The sequence below is a fragment of the Callorhinus ursinus genome, unplaced genomic scaffold (assembly GCF_003265705.2).
Source record: "Callorhinus ursinus isolate GAN/ISIS: 27379988/994484 unplaced genomic scaffold, GSC_fseal_2.0 scaffold1, whole genome shotgun sequence".
Classification (NCBI taxonomy): Eukaryota; Metazoa; Chordata; class Mammalia; order Carnivora; family Otariidae; genus Callorhinus; species Callorhinus ursinus.
In genome coordinates, this window is record NW_027397063.1 from 55,575,054 (window position 1) to 55,592,991 (window position 17,938).

At 40.9% G+C, this 17,938-nt stretch overlaps 1 protein-coding gene and 1 non-coding gene across 2 annotated transcripts in view; one reads left to right on the plus strand and one right to left on the minus strand.

Moving 5' to 3' along the window:
* B4GALT4 (beta-1,4-galactosyltransferase 4) overlaps window positions 1–10,963 on the minus strand; it is a 27,742-nt gene extending 16,779 nt beyond the window's left edge. The window contains exons 1-2 of the mRNA XM_025874587.2: window positions 10,851–10,963; window positions 709–1,099 (exon numbers count right to left, since the gene is read on the minus strand). Of these exons, the coding sequence (XP_025730372.1) occupies window positions 709–961 (253 nt within the window). The 5' untranslated portion in view covers window positions 962–1,099; window positions 10,851–10,963. The remainder of the gene's footprint in view (window positions 1–708; window positions 1,100–10,850) is intronic.
* A 5,301-nt stretch (window positions 10,964–16,264) lies between these two features.
* Window positions 16,265–16,368, plus strand: LOC112834703 (small nucleolar RNA U13). Its single transcript, XR_003211005.1, has one exon. It is a non-coding gene; the product is annotated as a small nucleolar RNA U13 (small nucleolar RNA).
* The last annotated feature ends 1,570 nt before the right edge of the window (window positions 16,369–17,938 follow it).

Consider the following 17,938-nt stretch of genomic DNA (forward strand, 5'->3'; position numbering starts at 1 on the left):
AAAGAAAGGAAAGAAAGGAAGAAAGAAAGAAAGACTAAAGACAACATTGAAAAACCCACTCAGTCTTGTCCCTTGACTCCATACTCTCAGCCAAGGGAATGCTAACAGATGTGACAGGAGTGGATTTCTCCACCTGTCCCCTGTGCATGTCAGGAGAAGGACAGACCCAGGCTAGCTCATCGGTCCCAGGAGGAGAATGTGAGACCCATGGAGCAGAGCCACTGGCCTAGATCAACGGAGCCCCAGTTCATCGGGCAGACTTGTGAACTAAACACATTCCCACTGACATGTGCTTCTGAGGCTCCAGTGGCTTGGTAATAAAACTGGGTATGTTCATATAATGGAAGACGGACTGCACACAGCAGATGTATGGATACATCTCACAAACATAACGCTGAACGACAGAAGCCAGACACAAGAGAGACCACAGTACATGTTTCCAATTATGTCAAGTTTAAAAAAACAGAAAAATCTAATGCCTAGTGTTGGAATCTTGAAGTCAGGGTCATGACTGAAAGAAGCATGAGAATTCCTGGGGTTCTAGGGGATTCCATTTCTTAATTTACATACTGATCACACACGTATGTTCACTTTGTGAAACTTCGCCAAGCTGCACACTTCTGATTTTTGTGCTTTTCTGTATATATGTTATATTTAACTAAAAAGTTTACACAGCATTTGTAAACAAGAAAAAACGAAAAGCCTTACTGAGGTACGGAGACACAGAAGGGCAGTCGTCCAGGTCTGCTTCTTTCACGGAGTCTTCCTTCGTCAGAGTTTCTTCCTTCCCCCAAACCAGGACCTTGTTGAAATGAGCCATGAAGTCCTTTGCTTTAGGAATGTCTTGAAAAGCCCCCACAAAGTAGTTACTGGTGGCCCACCCAACCACTGTCAGGCATAAGAGAAAAAGCAACAGTAACCGGACTTTGTAGGAAAGGTGGAAAGTCAGTAGGAAGCCCATGTCTGTTACTCTGTGAGCAATATGTATCTCTCCGCTTCACCACCGGGAAGAAGCTTCAAGCTCAACTTTTCCAAGCCGATGGCAAACGTGGCGACAACTAGGGACACCTGCTTTTGCTCAGTAGTTCTGCTCCAGCCTCTGAAAGGCAATCACAAAGACATGTTGTTTCACACGAAATCCTATCCTGAATGATTCACGCCATCACAGACGGAAAACCTATCCCCAGTGCATCTTGACTAACAATAATGGGAGCTCTCCAATGGGGGCTTTGAGGTCAGAAAATCAGAGATTTCAGGGGCAGAGGGTTCCAACCATCTATACATCACAGGATTTCTCTCTTGGTTACCACAGAGGCTCAGTAATCTGTAAGACTAACGGGTAGAACTACAGTGCAGCGTTGAAGATCAGGGGTTTGGATTTAGACAGAAACTACAGCTCCACCACATATCAGCCATGACACTTCAAGCCAGTCACTTAACTGAGCCTCAGTCTCCTCACCTGTAAAATGGGGATAAAAACGGTACCTCCCTGGAGAGGTTAATGTGGGACTGAATGACCTAATGTATTAATACATAAAGTGTTAGCCCACCTCCTGATGCATAGTGAGCACCAACTAAGTGGTGACCATCACTGTTGTTGTTGGTATATTACTTCCATTAAGTGACTCTAGACTAAAGATGGCCAACAGGTGGACACTGCGGGTAGCGGCCACAAGCGCCACGCTACTGTACTACTTCTCACTGTCAGTTGATGAATTGCCATTCTGATTTCATTGTACAAGCATGTGGTGATACAGTATGAATTCACCTCCGAGAGGTGGCTACGCTCTTAGTTATTGACGAAAATCCAGTTTCGGAGGCCACAACGCGGAGGCCCACCCTGGACCATAGTGAATGCACTAAAGTGATGAAGGCTACTTGGCAAGGCCCCCGGGGGGACAGCCAGAAATTCCCCTCACATCCTCCCTGTGTGGCCACAACCACCTCTCTCCTCAAATTCTAAGCGCGTTATCACAGGGGTACAGAAAATTCTAAATACAGCCAGGGCAGCGATCATCTTCATAGCCAAACACATCCTCAGTTAAATGGATAGGATGGAGACCAAAATATTTTCTTTGCCAGGTAGTAACACGAAAAAGGTATGATTAAATCTTAAGAAACAAAAAGGAAAACAGAAATAAATGCTGTATGTATATATGATTACCACTAAAACTATAGAAATAAGAAAACTCTAGAAAGAAATGTAGCCCAAAGCTAACAATAATTGTATTAGGAGTATGGGATTAGCCAGGGCGGGGGATGCACAGAGCACAAGCAGGGGGGCGGAAGAGGGCAAAGCAAACTCCCCGCTGAGTAGGGAGCCGACGTGGGTCTTGATCCCAGGACCCTGGGATCATGACCTGAGCCCAACGCAGACACTTAACCGACTGAGCCACCCAGGCACCCCGTGTTTGCTTTTTTAAATTAGACATAGGGATGTGGTAATTTACTGTGAAAAACAAAAACAAAACAATCTTAGCACCTCTCAAGATAGTCCCCTACTTACTGAAGGGTAGTATTCCCAAAATTTAGCTCTAGGTTAGTTCGAGGGATACCTAGACAGCATTTCTCTCTAGATTCAATGTTATAAATGGAGGTTAGGTTTCTGGGTCAAGCCACAAAAGAGAAGATTTGACTCAGGAAGCAATTAAACAGTATGGCCTGTGTTTAGGGTCTTGCAAAAGTATCACAAGAAACTGATACTGAAGGCAGTAATAACAGCTAATAAGAAGAGTGATTTATTTGTGCATTTACTCTGTGGCATGCACTGGGGTTAAATCGCTTGCCTTGATTTATCTAATTCTCATTCTCAGCCTTGCAAGGTAAGAATCATTAGTCTCTTCATTTTATAGAGGAGAAAAATGAAGGTTTAGAGAGATTAAGGAACTTGCCCTTGACCACACAGTGTAATATTAGTTGCAGGTATACAATACAGTGATTCAACGCTTCCATCTCATTCTTGGAAAGTTTAGATTGAGAACATTGTTTTTCTAAGAGCAGCTTATGGAGGAATAGTCCCCTGACAGGGAGACTCCCTTGGCTGAAGAGACTTCTAACCACAGAGGTACTATGGTGTTAGAAGCAGAAAGGACCAGAACGCACACAAGTCCAGCACCCTGTCCTGTTACAGAGGGAGGAAGAGTGGCTTAGAGAGATTTAAAACCCACCCAACCAGGAGCAAGCTGGGAATAATCATAGACAAGTATTGCTGAACTGCAGACCATGGAATTTGGCCAAAGATAAGAAATTTATTATAAAAGTAAGGAGCTATTCTTACGGATTACTTAATAATTAGCCCCTCACTGCTAACTCGGCTTCTTGAGACGTGGATCTAGTTAAAAATAATCACTTCCCCTTTTTTCTAAGCCTTAGTGCCAGCCTCAAAACTCACAGAGAGCCAGCATGAAGGAAGCTCAAGTATGAGGTCTCCTTGGTTTCTGGGAGTAAACATGTGAGGTGTGAAGGGTCTATAACACCAGTCCAACAGTCTTTCAAGAGACAGCCCAGCCTGCTTATTGGCTGAGTGACTGAAGGCAACCCCTCTCACCATGTTTATCAAGCTATTAAACATATATGTATATAATATTTATACATATATTATATATATATATATGTAATATATATATACAGACTTATCTTAAAATGTTGCCATAAGAGGGGCACCTGGGTGGCTCAGTTGGTTAAGTGTCTGCCTTCGGCTCAGGTCATGATCCCAGGGATCTGGGATCGAGCCTCGCCTAGGGCTCCCTGCTCAGTGAGGAGGCTGCTTCTCCCTCTCCCTCTGCCTGCCACTCCCCCTGCTTGTGTTCTCTGTCTGATGAATAAACAAATAAAATCTTTAAAAAAAAATGTTGCCATAAGAATTTAATGAGACAATGCAACACACCTAGTACATTCCCAGGAAGATAGTAATCACTTACCAGTGTGATTCAAATTCAAATTTTATCAGACTGATAGCCATGATGTTATCTTGGGAATTACATATTGACATACAGGGAATTATTTTCCATTTCTCTGTTACTTCCTATTTTTCTCTTGATGGGTTTATATTACCTTTACAACTTAAAAAATAATGATTTTCAAAAGAAAGTTCTTTCTACGGCAGGTAATTCTTTTTTTTTTTTTAAGATTTTATTTATTTATTTGACAGAGAGAGACACAGCAAGAGAGGGAACACAAGCAGGGGGAGTGGGAGAGGGAGAAGCAGGCTCCCCGCGGAGCAGGGAGCCCAATGCGGGGCTCGATCCCAGGACCCTGGGATCATGACCAGAGCCGAAGGCAGACGCTTAACGACTGAGCCACCCAGGTGCCCCTACGGCAGGTAATTCTTGATTAATGTTTGGGAAAATGTCACTAGATTGGACTTATTTATAATAACATATAAGTAATTGAGAGACCTTGAACCTCCCCTTGAAAAGAGTTTTCTTTTCTACCAAAAAAGTGACAGGAAAATTCTGACCCTAGACAATAAATTCGGGAAATGTGAAAGAAGTTATTTTAGGGCAAGACTTATTTTCTAGAAGTTAGCCCTATGGTTCAAAATGATGTTTTCATAAGTTTTCTTTTTCCTCCTCCCAATTCAACCAGTCTTTTCTGAGCATCTGCTATTTTCAGGCATAGTGCCAGGCACCAAGGGGATAAAAAAGGGAATTAAGGTAGCATCCTTATAGAGTTTATTTCAATCCTTTTTTAGATTTTAATGACTGCTTTATTTTTTTAAGATTTATTTATTTATTTGAAAGAGAGAGAATGAGAGAGAGAGAAAGAGAGAGCACATGAGGGGGGGAGGGTCAGAGGGAGAAGCAGACTCCCCGCCGAGCAGGGAGCCCGATGCAGGACTCGATCCCGGGACTCCAGGATCATGACCTGAGCCGAAGGCAGTCGTTTAACCAACTGAGCCACCCAGGCGCCCCAATGACTGCTTTATTTTTTAAAATATGCCAGCCCCACCCCTGAAAATGGAAGAATAGATGAAATAAGATTGGCAAAATATTGAGATGTATCGAAACTAGGTGATAGGTACCCAAGGGTTCATTTTCCTTTTTCTCTCTACTTTTGTATATGCTCGAAATTTTCCATAATAATGAAAGAAAAAAATCTAGCAAGGAAGATAAACCATAACAAAAGGTAAATCAGCATGAGCACTAAGTATCATTTTTGCACCATGGGGGAATGGAAGGAGGATACCAGGTGTTACTTCATAAATATTTATACTAAGCATTTATCACCAGGAAGAAAGGGTGTGGTCTTCATTTAGCAGCTAAGAGCGCCAACTCAGCGTTCCAAACCCATCTGGCTTCCAAACCCATCTGCAAGTCAAAGGCATCTCAGAGTGGGCATGATGTGGCCCCAGGCACATGACCCTACTCCCTCGCGCCTCTGGAGCCGCAAAGGGGAAAGGCTGATTATTTTGCTACTCTTTTTACTCCTGCAGAGTTCCTGAGAGCTGTGTTTGCACACAGGTTGTCCTACCTTCTTTGGGCCTCTGGTATTCATCTCCTTTACCTGGCTTCTGAGGGATCACTGCCCAAACCCCAGTGGTTTCCTGGGTGGGAATGCAAGGATGACAGCCACTTACAAGTACAAATCATCTAAATTCAAAGACTGAGCTCTAAATGGCCAAAATTGGAAGCATTCGAGCAAGAAAATAATGATGGCATTGTGTTTTAACCCACAGAATAAAATTAATATCCGTAAGTCCATACTGATACAAATGATCAAATAAATAAAAGGGAGGAAAAGGAAACTCTCAATTAATAAGGATGCAGAAGGAAAAAAATCACCACTAGGGTATTAAAATTAGTAGGTGAAAAAATTTGAGGATAAACAGAGTTTGTATAGTCTCAAAGTATCTCCCCCAAGACATTTACTAGTTGCAAAGGGAAAGACAATAACTTCATAGTGGAGAAATACAGATTTCACCCTCACTAAGTGATTAAGGTTTAGTATTACCAGCGATATGACCTATCAACCTCATGAATTAGTGATATTTTAAAGTCCACAAAATAACTTATCAGCACTCTTCAAAAGGGTCAAAATAATGAAGGACAAGGAAAAACTGAGGAACTATCTCAGATGGAAGAGACTAAGGAGAAATAACTAAATGCAATGTAGGATTCTGGATAGAATACGGGAACAACAACAAAAAATTATTAGGAAAATTAATGAAATTCAAATAAAATCTGGAGTTTAGTTAATAGTTTGATAACTGAACCATGGTTATGTAACGGTCTAATATTAGGGGCGGTTGAGGGATTTCTCTGTACCGTGTTTGCAACTTCTCTCTTAATTAAAAATTAAAAGTTACAATTTTAAAAGTCAGAGGCTGAGAATAATCCAGGTCAACATAAGGCAGTCAAATTAACTTCATTCTCAAAGAGAATGACTGTTTTTTTGTATTCCTGGACCTCAAACTGACCTGATACATAGCAGTAGCAGGTGCTGAATTTGCTGAATAACCAACGACAATCTAGAGTATACTAGTTCAAATACATGAGGACTCACCATCGTCCCAGGCAACTACTAAAAACTGATGAGACAGGAGGGAAAGAGAAGGAAAAATAAACATTAATAAAGAGGGGAAAAAATTGGGGAGCCTGGGTGGCTCAGTCAATTAAGCGGCTGCCTTCGACTCAGGTCATGGTCTCAGGGGTCCTGGGATCCAGCCCCACGTCAGGCTCCTTGCTAAGTGGAGAGTCTGCTTCTCCCTCTCCCTCTGCCTGTTGCTCCCCTTGCTTGTGCTCTCTCTCTCTCTCTCACTATCTCTCTCTCTCTGTCAAATAAATAAAATCTTAAAAATAATAATTTTTTTAAAAAAGGGAAAAATTAAGTGGGTCTAAAATTCCATTTTGGGAACATTTAAAACCTGAAAAAGGCTCACCCCCATGCTAGCTTCCTTCGGTTTACTAACACCATCACTTTTCTAAGGGTAAAGAACCCCCTCTCTAATAAATGGCACTTTCTCTTGGTCATGCCCACCACTTTTTGCTCCTCTGCCACTGAATATTCAAAAGCAGGCCTTCTCTCTCCAGATTCTGAAAGGAATTGCTGCTTCCACTGTCCCTCCCATCCTGAAGCCCCAGGGCACCCTGGAACAGAGTCCCTGATTCCAGGCAAGAGCTGCCTGATGGTCCCGCCATTACCCATTTCACAGCAGCCAAGAGTTGCCACAAAATGGTCAGGAAACATGAAGTAAATTTAACTAGCAAAAGACTGAAATTGTCTTATATAGCATATGTTACGCAGCATAACAGAATTCAAAAGAATTTCTGATGGGGGATTGTAATGGAGATTCATGGTGTACTTGGGAGTCAAGTTCAGGTACCCCAGAGAGCCCTGCAGGGGGGTCAGAGTTCCCTTTCTGCAGTCATTAGGGGCACACCAATGAGAAGGCTTGAGAAGGCCTAAGGAAGTGGGGAAAACATGGCTCTGAAGTCACAAAGAGCTGAGTTCAAATCTTGTTACCAGATGCATGAATGGCTTTAGGCGAGTGACCAAAATTTGAGTCTGTTTTGCCATTTATTTTTTTAAAAAGATTTTACTTATTTATTTGACAGAGAGAGAGCACAAGCAGGGGGAGCAGCAGAGTGAGGGAGAGGGAGAAGCAGGTTCCCCACTGAGCAGGGAGACTGATTGGTTGGGGGCGGGTGGTGATCCCAGAACCCTGGGATCATGACCTGAGCCTAAGGCAGCCGCTTAACCAAGTGAGCCACCCAGGCGCCCTTGCCATTTATTTAAAAAGCCTGTTTAGTGTATGGTTCCAAGAATGCTTCCGGCAAATACAGTGGGGATTCTGTTAAAATTACAGATTCCTGGGCCCTACTCCAGAGCTAAGGGGCCAGAAGAGCTAGGCATGGGACTCAGGAAAATGAATTTTTAACAAGCTCCCCAGGTGATTCTTGTACCCATTGAAATTTGAGAACCACTGAAATGAGAGAATGGGCCTAGAATGCAAGCGATCCTTCAGAAATGTTCATTTTCCTTCTAGTGAGGACAAGCAGTAAGATTTGTGAGGGGCGGCCTGGTTGGCTCAGCCAGTAGAGCATGTGACTCTTGATCTCAGGGTTGTGAGTTCGAGCCCCATGTCAGTGTAGAGATTACTTAAAAATAAAATCTTTAAAAAAAAAAAGATGTAAAAATGAGATTGTTAAAATGCATTTGAATTTTTTATTCCATCATCTAGTAATTTATTCTAAGGAAATAATCAGAAAGGCAGACCACAATATTCAAGCCAACATTATAAAAATAACCAAAAATTGAAAAGAATCAGAATGTTAACAATACGAAGCTGATTTAATTAATTACAGTACCTCCATATGCTGGAACATATGCTTTTATTTAAAAAGTGTTTAAAAAACTTAGCTACATGGGGGGGTGCCTGGGTGGCTCAGTTGGCTGAGCATCTGCCTTCTGCTCAGGTCATGATCTCAGGGTCCTGGTATTGAGCCCCGCATAGGGCTCTCTGCTCAGTGGGGAGTCTGCTTCTCTTTCTCCCTGCCCACGCCCCCACCATTCATGTACGCGCACACATGCTCTCTCTCAAATAAATAAATAAAATCTTTTAAAACAAAAAACCAAAAACTTAACTACATGGGAAAGTGTTCATGATAGCAAAGTGGAAAAAAACCCCAGAATATAAAAACGTACATATACAATTCCAATTATTCTCTGTATGTATGGTGTGCATGTCTTTTATATATAAAATGCCAAAAAGAGTGACTGGTGGTTATTTGCTAATTATAAGATTAGGGAAATGTTTTTTTTTTTTCCCCTGTATGTTCTAATTGTTCTAAAGTTGGATTTTTGTGATCAGAAACAATGTTGTTTTTTTCTGATAAAATGACTGCATAGATTTTCTTCAAAATATATTAAAATTTAGAGATGACACAATAGACAGGATTATAACTTTCAGTTACATAAGTATGGCAGCATTTCATTCATATAACTTTTTTTTTAAAGATTTTTATTTATTTATTTGACAGAGAGAGATATAGCAAGAGAGGGAACACAAGCAGGGGGAGTGGGAGAGGGAGAACCAGGCTTCCCGTTGAGCTGGGAGCCTGATGCGGGGCTCGATCCCAGGATCCTGGGATCATGACCTGAGCGGAAGGCAGACGCTTAACGACTGAGCCACCCAGGCGCCCCTCATTCATGTAACTTTTAAGGAGATCTGTTCTAAACAGGCCCCAACAAGCCCAAATCTAAAAAAAATAAAATAAAAACAAAAAAGCTCAGAGGCTGTCAGTAAATTTCAATGCCAGAGAATACTGCAGTCTCGGTTTGAAATTCCCATTCCTAGGTTCTACTCCCAGAGATTTTTATTTCAAAGGACTGAGGTGATGTCAGGGGACCCATATTTTCAACAGGAACCTAGGTCTGTTTGAGAAACCACTGTCCCTTGATGGCTTAAAAAAAAGAGACTAAAACCACCACTAACTTGCTTTTGATGTTCCCACTCTGAATAAAAGATCTTCGAAGAGATGGTTAGCTCCCAAATTATTTGTATGCATCTCTGGAAAAACCACCCATTATTATCAGCTCAGTTTAAAGTAGATACTAAATACTTATTCTCTCAAGTGGCATATAAAATACAGTAACAACTCATTTTATTGCCGCCCCCCAACAAGATTACGAGGGCAAACAATTCAGTGCTTCTCTCTAACAGATGTTTCTAATCTGATCAAGGCACACAGACAGGAACCTGAAAATTTTTTGCATTCGTGGGGTTTAAAGGCCAACCTTGCTCTAGAAGATAAAATTCCAAAAAGATAAACTATGGTCCAATCAAGCATTATCTACTTCCCTAGAGACACATTCCAGCACTCCTGCCCAGCCCTCCCGCCTAGGATAGCACTCCACCCCTCTTTTTAAGCCAGTATCTCAGCCTGGGCCCTAAATAATATTCATTCCTAGCCAAGATTCCTTGACTTTCTTTTATCTCCAACATGTTATCTTCCTTTCTGAAAAAATTTAGAAATTAAAAAATTAAAACACACACACCCCTCTCCTCAATCCTCAAATTCCTATTTTTCTCGCTCCTCGTTTTCATCACCAAAGGGCTGCAGAACTCTCCCTGTGCCCTGAGCGCCTCCACGTCCTCAAGCCTCTCCCACTCTTGAACACCTAGCAACCCAACGCACGCCCCCTTTGTTACTAAGGCTAGCAATCCAAAGGCCTTTTCTCAGTCCGTCTTCCTGGACTTTTCTATTCTTTTCAAACTAGAGTTAGCTTTTATCTAATGGAAGACCGATCCACAGGCACCGATCGAAAGACGAGGGATGGACTCAGAGCCCGACTCCGGGCAGGTGTCTCTGAAGTACTTTAAAATCCAGGTGACTCTGACAACTCGCCGGCCACAACAGGCCCCAGGCTGAGATCAGCTGCGGTCAGTTGGGATTGGTTTCCTAGGAGAAACCCTGGGAGAAAGGGCTCCAAGGAGGAAGGAGCTTTTTCACGTTATTTAGCCCGCGGGGAAAGAGGTGCTGGAGAACGACCCCAGATTCGTGAGACGACCCCTGAATCGCTCCCCACTTGGCAGCATCTCGCCCGACTCCCCCGCCGACAGCAGAGGGAGCGCCGCGGTGGCGCGGGCAGCTGAGCCGGTGCCTCCCCTCCCGCTAGGCTCGGCCTCCGCAGGCCCCCAGTCTGGCCCCACAGCTGGGGCTGAGGCAGGACCGACCCACTGAGCCGGGCCGCACCGCGCTGGCCCCCAGGGCGCCCAGCCCCAGCGCGGGACCCCCACCCCGGTGCGCCCCACGGCGATGCCCACGCCGCGCCCGCCACTGTCCGCCCGCCCCCGCACGGGATTGCGCGTCCCAGGCGCCAGCGGAGCCCAGGCCCCAAGTACTCACCACAAACAAACGGCCTTGGCGAGCACCTCCCAGAGAAAGAGAAGGCGAGATGGGCCATGAGGACCGCCCCGCCACCCCGGAGGAGGTCCCCGAGTGCGGGCTCCGCCCCCTGCCCGCCCCGAGAGTTGCGTCGGCCAGGGCTTGGGGGCGGGTCTGCCAGTTTCTCTGCAGGCGTGGCGCTCCACCCCCCCGCCCCACGGACCCCACCCGGGCGATGGAAGAACTAGGAGGGAGAGAGAGGAGTGGACATCTTGTCTTTTGAGAGATCTTAAAGCCTTGTGCTAATAATACTGAGCTAGGTGCTGGGTGCGTCCCACATCCATCCCCCTAAATGCTCACAAAGCATGGGTTAGTTCAAAGAGACGGTTAGTTCTGGTTTTACGTGTAATAGGAAACTGAGGCTTCAGAGGTTAGTAAACTTACCTTACATCACCCTGGCAGCTTTCAGCTTTCTCAACTACATAATGTACCAAATTACCTGCCTTTCCCATTTCGCAGGACGATTAAGAATATTAACTGAATAAATTGTGAGAAATCCTAACTTCTTCAAAGATATCATAACAGAAACTCAAGACAGAATCATATTTATAACTAAAGATTTAAGTGAAAAATCATGGTGGGTTCTGCTTAGGCAGGCAGAATAGCAGTCCAGATTCTCCAGGGCACCCTACCACGCACGGGAAAGTAAGAGAGTCTCCAAGAATTACCCCAACCCAAAAGGACAAACCATGGGAAGAACCAGCACTGGGGCCGTTGAACTCTAAGCAGGAGATCTGGGGCTTTGCTGAGGGCACATGGAGAGCTTCTGCCCACACTGTGATCTGGGACTGAAAGAAGGAGAGCCAAACCTGAGCCTTCAAAGAGTTACCAAGTCTCCTGTGCTCTAAGCAGAAGCAATAGAAACCCACTCTGAAGGATGCATCCTTGATTCAGACCCATAGGATTCACACAAATGCAAGTTAACAGCAACAACAACAAAATCGCCACTCATAGGAGGTCACACATAAGTGACAGTCAGCAGAACTGATACACAACAGATTAAGGATTCTCTAACACAGAATACGAACTTTTTTTTTTTTTCGAAAAATTTAAAGGAAAAGAGAAAAAAAAAGGACGCTCCTGGAGATTACTTACCAGTTATGATGGAGATAGAGTACCAGTACATTGGAGACATCCGGCAGATACCACCTTAATCAAGTACTCAAAGTTAAGTTCACCAGTAGTACAAACTGGCATCACACATGAGGTGGTTTTCTAAGGACATGACATCACCTTCATTGTATTCCTGACAAAAATACAGAATTGGAATTTAAACATGAGGAAACAGATAAGCCCAAATTAAGGGACATTCTACAAAATGACTGGCCTGCACACCCCCAAAATTTCCATGTCATAAAAGAAAGAAAAATAAAAAACCATTTCAGATTAAAGGAGACTGAAGAGATTTGACATCTGAATTTCTAGATTGAAAAAGAGTTGCCGCAAAGTATATTACTGAGACAATAGGAAGTGAAAATGTACAGTGTGATAGATTAAAAATGGCCTGAAATTCGTTGACATTCCTCTGGCTGAGAAATGGGTACATATTTCCCCTTCTTTTAAATCTGGGTTAGCCTATGACTGCTTTGACAAATGGAATAGAGTAGAAGTGAAGGAGTGTCAATTCTGAATCCAACCTTTATTTTTTTATTTATCTATTTTTTTTATTTTTTTAAGATTTTATTTATTTTTCAACACAGAGAGAGATAGCAAGAGAGGGAACACAAGCAGGGGGAGTGGGAGAGGGATAAGCAGGCCTCCCGCCGAGCAGGGAGCCCCATGTGGGACTCAATCCCAGGACCCCAGGATCATGACCTGAGCCAAAGGCAGATGCCCAACAACTGAGCCACCCAGGTGCCCTATTTTTTTATTATTTTTTTTCTGAGCCCAACCTTTAAAAGGCAATTTCTGGGAGCATCTGGGTGGCTCAGTTGGTTAAGTGTCTGACTCTTGATTTTGGCTCAGGTCATGATTGCAGTGTCATGAGATTGAGCCCTGCTTCAGACTCCACACTGAGGGTGGAGTCTGCTTGAGATTCTCTCTCTCTCTCTCTCCCTCTGCCCCACCCCTGTGCTCTTTCTCTCTCTCTCTCTCTCAAAATAAATATATAAAATCTTTAAAAAGAAAAGGCAATTTCTGCTTCTTCCACTATGTTTCTTGAATTTGATCATTGTATTATGGTTATATAGGAAAGTGACTTTATTCTTAAGAATTATTTAATGATTATCATGATGTCTGCAATTTCTCTCAAATGGTTCAGTTAAAGTCTGAGAGAGAATGAGAGAAAGCATGCATAAATGTGGCAAAATGTTAACAACTGATTAATCTAGATGAAGTGTATACAGGTGTTCCTTGAATAATTTTTACAACTTTTCTAAACCTTGACATTTTACCCTCAAAAAAGTGCAAATAAAAGAGAAAGGATTAAATATCAAAGAGGAAAAAAAAACAATGACTTGACTTCCTCTTTTGGCCAAGATGAACTAATAAGGACAAGATGTACCATCCCAACTAAAGTATCTAAAACAAAACAAAACAAAAAAATAGACAAAATATCTATAACAACAGTTTTCAAGATACTCTATATGAAGCAACAAAGGATAGTGATCTCTGAGAACTAAGAAACTAACAAGGTGAGTCCCATAATTGCCCCAGTTTGCTACTTTGAGAGCTTCCAAGCATGGCAGAAGGAAGAGAAAGCTGAGACAGAGGCTGGCAGATTACTCGAGTTGAGAAAACAGACCCTAGGGTCCAGAGACCAAAGCAGGTAGAGTTCACATGACAGAATAACAGAAAGAAGACATATGCACAGAGACAGAATACTGGACAGATCCACTGAGTTCTCCCTCAAGTATTTATGACCAATGTATGCATCTAAGGAGACTGTTCTAGGCCCAGGAAAGAACCATATAAGGATTAGAGGGGGGCGCCTGGGTGGCTCAGTTGGTTAAGCAACTGCCTTCGGCTCAGGTCATGATCCTGGAGTCCCAGGATCGAGTCCCACATCGGGCTCCCTGCTCAGCAGTGAGTCTGCTTCTCCCTCGGACCCTCCCCCTTCTCATGCTCTCTCTATCTCATTCTCTCTCTCAAATAAATAAATAAAAAATCTTTAAAAAAAAAAAAAGGATTAGAGGGAATGGTTCTTGTCATTCACATTGGTCTAGGAATAGTGCCTATTTCAATCAGCCAGACTGGAAAAACTCATAATTCACAAGGCACTGGGTAGAGTATTCAGGAAGATCTTGCCTCAGTAGTGGAGAAGTAGCCCTACAATGAGCACTGCTTCAGACCTACCTACTAAAAAGTAAAAACAAGATCCCAAAGGACCAAACTATATCCAAATAACTTAAGTATCTCCCAGAAAAAAAGCACAAGAAGATTTATAGAGCTATAAAAATAGTCAACACTGAACAAGGTAAGATTCACAATGTCTAGCATCCAAACAAAGATTACCAATTATACAAAGAGTCAAGGAAATACAACCAATGGGGGAGAATAATTAGTGACAAGCAACCCAGAACTGACACAGATGTTAGAATTAACAGAAAAGAACATTAAGACAGTTATTATAACTGTATTCCATATATTCAAAAAGTTAGAAACACAGAAAATATAAAGGAAGACCCAAATTAAACTTGTAGAAATGAAAAATAAAATGCATGACAATATCATATAGTCCAGAAAGAGATAAATGAAAGTATATATTGTAGGGTTCTTATATTATGTGTGAAATGGCATAAGATCACTTTAAGATACACTAAGATAGATTAAATATATCTATTATAAACAGTTAAGCAACCACTAACATAAAAAAATAAAGAATTATAAGTAATAAAGCAACAACAGAGATAAAATCAAATCAAAAAGAAACTTGATTAGTCCAAAAGAAGATAGAAAACCAGGAAAGTGAGAACAAATAACAGGCAGGACAAATAGAAAACAAATAGCAAAAGGATAAACTCAAATCTAACACCTTAATAATCAAAATAAATGTAAATGGTATAAACTGCCTGATTAAAAGGAATAGGTTGTCAGGTTAAATAAAAAAGCAAGCCCCAACTATATGCTGCCTACAAAAAAGTGCACTTTAAATATAAAGATAAGGGGAGGCTGGGTGGCTCAGTTGGTTGGGCAACTGCCTTCAGCTCAGGTCAAGATCCTGAAGTCCCAGGATAGAGTCGCACATCGGGCTCCCTGCTCAGCGGGGAGTCTGCTTCTCCCTCTGACCCTCCTCCCTCTCATGCTCTCTATCATTCTCTCTATATAAATAAACAAAAATCTTTAAATTAAATAAATAAATAGATAAATATAAAGCTAATATAATAAATAGGTTAAAAGTGAAAGGATGGAAATAGAGAAACTATGCTAACACTAGCCAAAGGAAAATGAGATTAACTACTTTAAAATAAAACAAAATAAATTTCAAACCAAAGACTATTACCAGGAATCAAAAGGTCATTTTATCACTATAAAGATAAAAGGGGTCAATTCATCAAGTGGAAATAACAGTCTTAAACATTTATGAACATAATAATAGTGCTTCAAAATACATGAAGTTAAAATTGATAGAACTGCACAAAGAAATAGATGAATCCAAAATTATAGTCGGAGATTTTAACACTCCTCTTTCAATAATTGCTAGACCATGTATGCAGAAAATCAGTATGGATATAGAAAATTTGAATAACACTATTAATTACTTGATCTGATTGACATTTAGAGAACACCCAACAATAGCAGAATACACATTCTTCTCAAGTGCACAGAGAACTATTTTCAGCCATAGACTTAATAAAATTCAATAGGATTCAAGTCATACAACCTATGTTCTCTGACCACAGAAAAATTAAATTAAAAATCAACAACTAAAAGATCCTTGGAAAGTCCCCAACAATTTGGAAACTAAACAACACCCTTCCATATAACTGGCAGATTGAAGAAGACATCAAAAGAGAAATTGAAAAGTATTTTGAACTGAATGAAAATGAAAACAACATATCAGAATCTGTAGATGCCATTAAAGTAGTACTTAAGGGAAAACTTACAGCACTGAATGTCTGTATTAGAAAAAAAGAAAGGTCTCAAATCAGTGATCTCAACTTCTACCTTACAAACCTAGAAAAGAAAGAGCAAAGCAAATGTAAAGCAGAATAAAGGTAGTAATAAAGACCAAGGCAGGAACCAATGAAATAGAAAAGAAGAAAACAATAGAGAGAATCAAATAAAACAAAGGCTGGTTTTTTTCAGAAAATCAATAAAATGGACTAAGCTTTAGGTAGACTAATCAGGAAAAAAAGAGAAAAGACAAATTATCAATATCAGAAATACAGAGTTGACATCACCACATATTCTACAGGTATTAAGGATAAAAGTAGGTCTTTTTATAGTTCATAAGTGTGATGATTGAGTATTCACACTATTTTGTGACATGTGCCTCCTTCAAACCTTGTTACGACTACAACATATTACCCATCTGACATGAAAAAAAAAACAGGAAAAAAAAGATAAAAATAAGATTATTGTGAATAGGGTGCCTGGGTGGCTCAGATGGTTAAGCGTCTGCCTTCGGTCAGGTCATGATCCCAGGGTCCTGGGATCGAGTCCCGCATCGGGCTCCCTGCTCCTTGGGAGCCTGCTTCTCCCTCTGCCTCTCTCTCTCTCTCTCTCTCTCTCTCTCTCTGTCTCTCATGAATAAATAAATAAAATCTTTAAAAAAAGATTATTATGAATAATAATAACTTTATGCCAATAAATTTCACAACATAGATAAAATGGACAAACTCCTTGAAAGACATGAATTACCCCAGCTCACACAAGAATAGATAACCTAAAAAGCCCTATATCTATTAAAGAAGCTGAAATTGTACTTAAAAACCTTCCCACACAGAAAATCCCAGGCCCACATAGCTAGAAGAAATAATACTAACTCTCTAGAAATTAGTATTTGTACTAATTCTATAGAAGGAAGAAATAATACTAATTCCGCACCAAATTTTCCAAAAAAATTGAAGAAGAGGGAGTACTTCCCAACTCATTCTATAAGGCCAGCGTTACCCTAACTCCAAACCCAGACAAAGATATTACAAGAAACAAAACTATAGACTAATATCTCTTGTGTATATAGAGGCAAAAAAATCTAAACAAAACTTTAACAAATTGAATTTAATGGCATAAAAAAGGATAACACAACATGACCAAGTGGGGTGGATTCATCCCAAAATTGCAGAATTCGTTTAAAGTTCGAAAATCAAACAGTAATTCACCATATTAGCAAACCAAAGGAGAAAAGCCATATAATCATCTCAATAGAGACAAACGCTGCATTCGACAAAATCTAATATTTATTACTAATAAAAATTTTTGGCAAGCTAGGAATATGAAGGAACTTCTTCAACCTGATAAAAGACATTTACAAAATACTGACAGCTAACATCATATTCAATGGTGAAAGACTGAATGCTTTCCCACTAAGATCAGAAACAAGATAGAGGGATGTCTTCTGTCACCACTTCTATTCAACATTATATATAGATACAAAAATTATAAACATAATTTCAACAAATTAAACAATATATAAAAAAGGATACTACATCATGACCAAGTGGGATTCATCCCAAGAGGGATTCAACCCTGCAAAAATCAATCAATGTAATTCAACATATTAGCCAACTAAAAAGAAAAACCAGATGAAATCATATTTCTAAAAAAGAAATAAAAGGAGTCCAGATTGGAAAGAGAGAAGAAAAATTGTCTTTTCCATAAATAACATGATTGTCTCTGTAGAAATTCCAGTGTAATATACAAAAAAATGCTACAAAAACTAATGAGTTTAGGGAGATACAAGATACAACATCAATATACAAAAATGAGTTGAATTTCTATATACTGGCAATGAACAATTGGAAACTGAAATTTTAAGATAGCATCAAAAAATATGAAAGACTTAAGGATAGATGTGACAAAATATGTGAAAGGTCTTAAACTGAAAATGACAAAACACTGCTGAGAGAAATTCAAGAGACCTAAAAGAATAGAAATGTAAGCTTTGT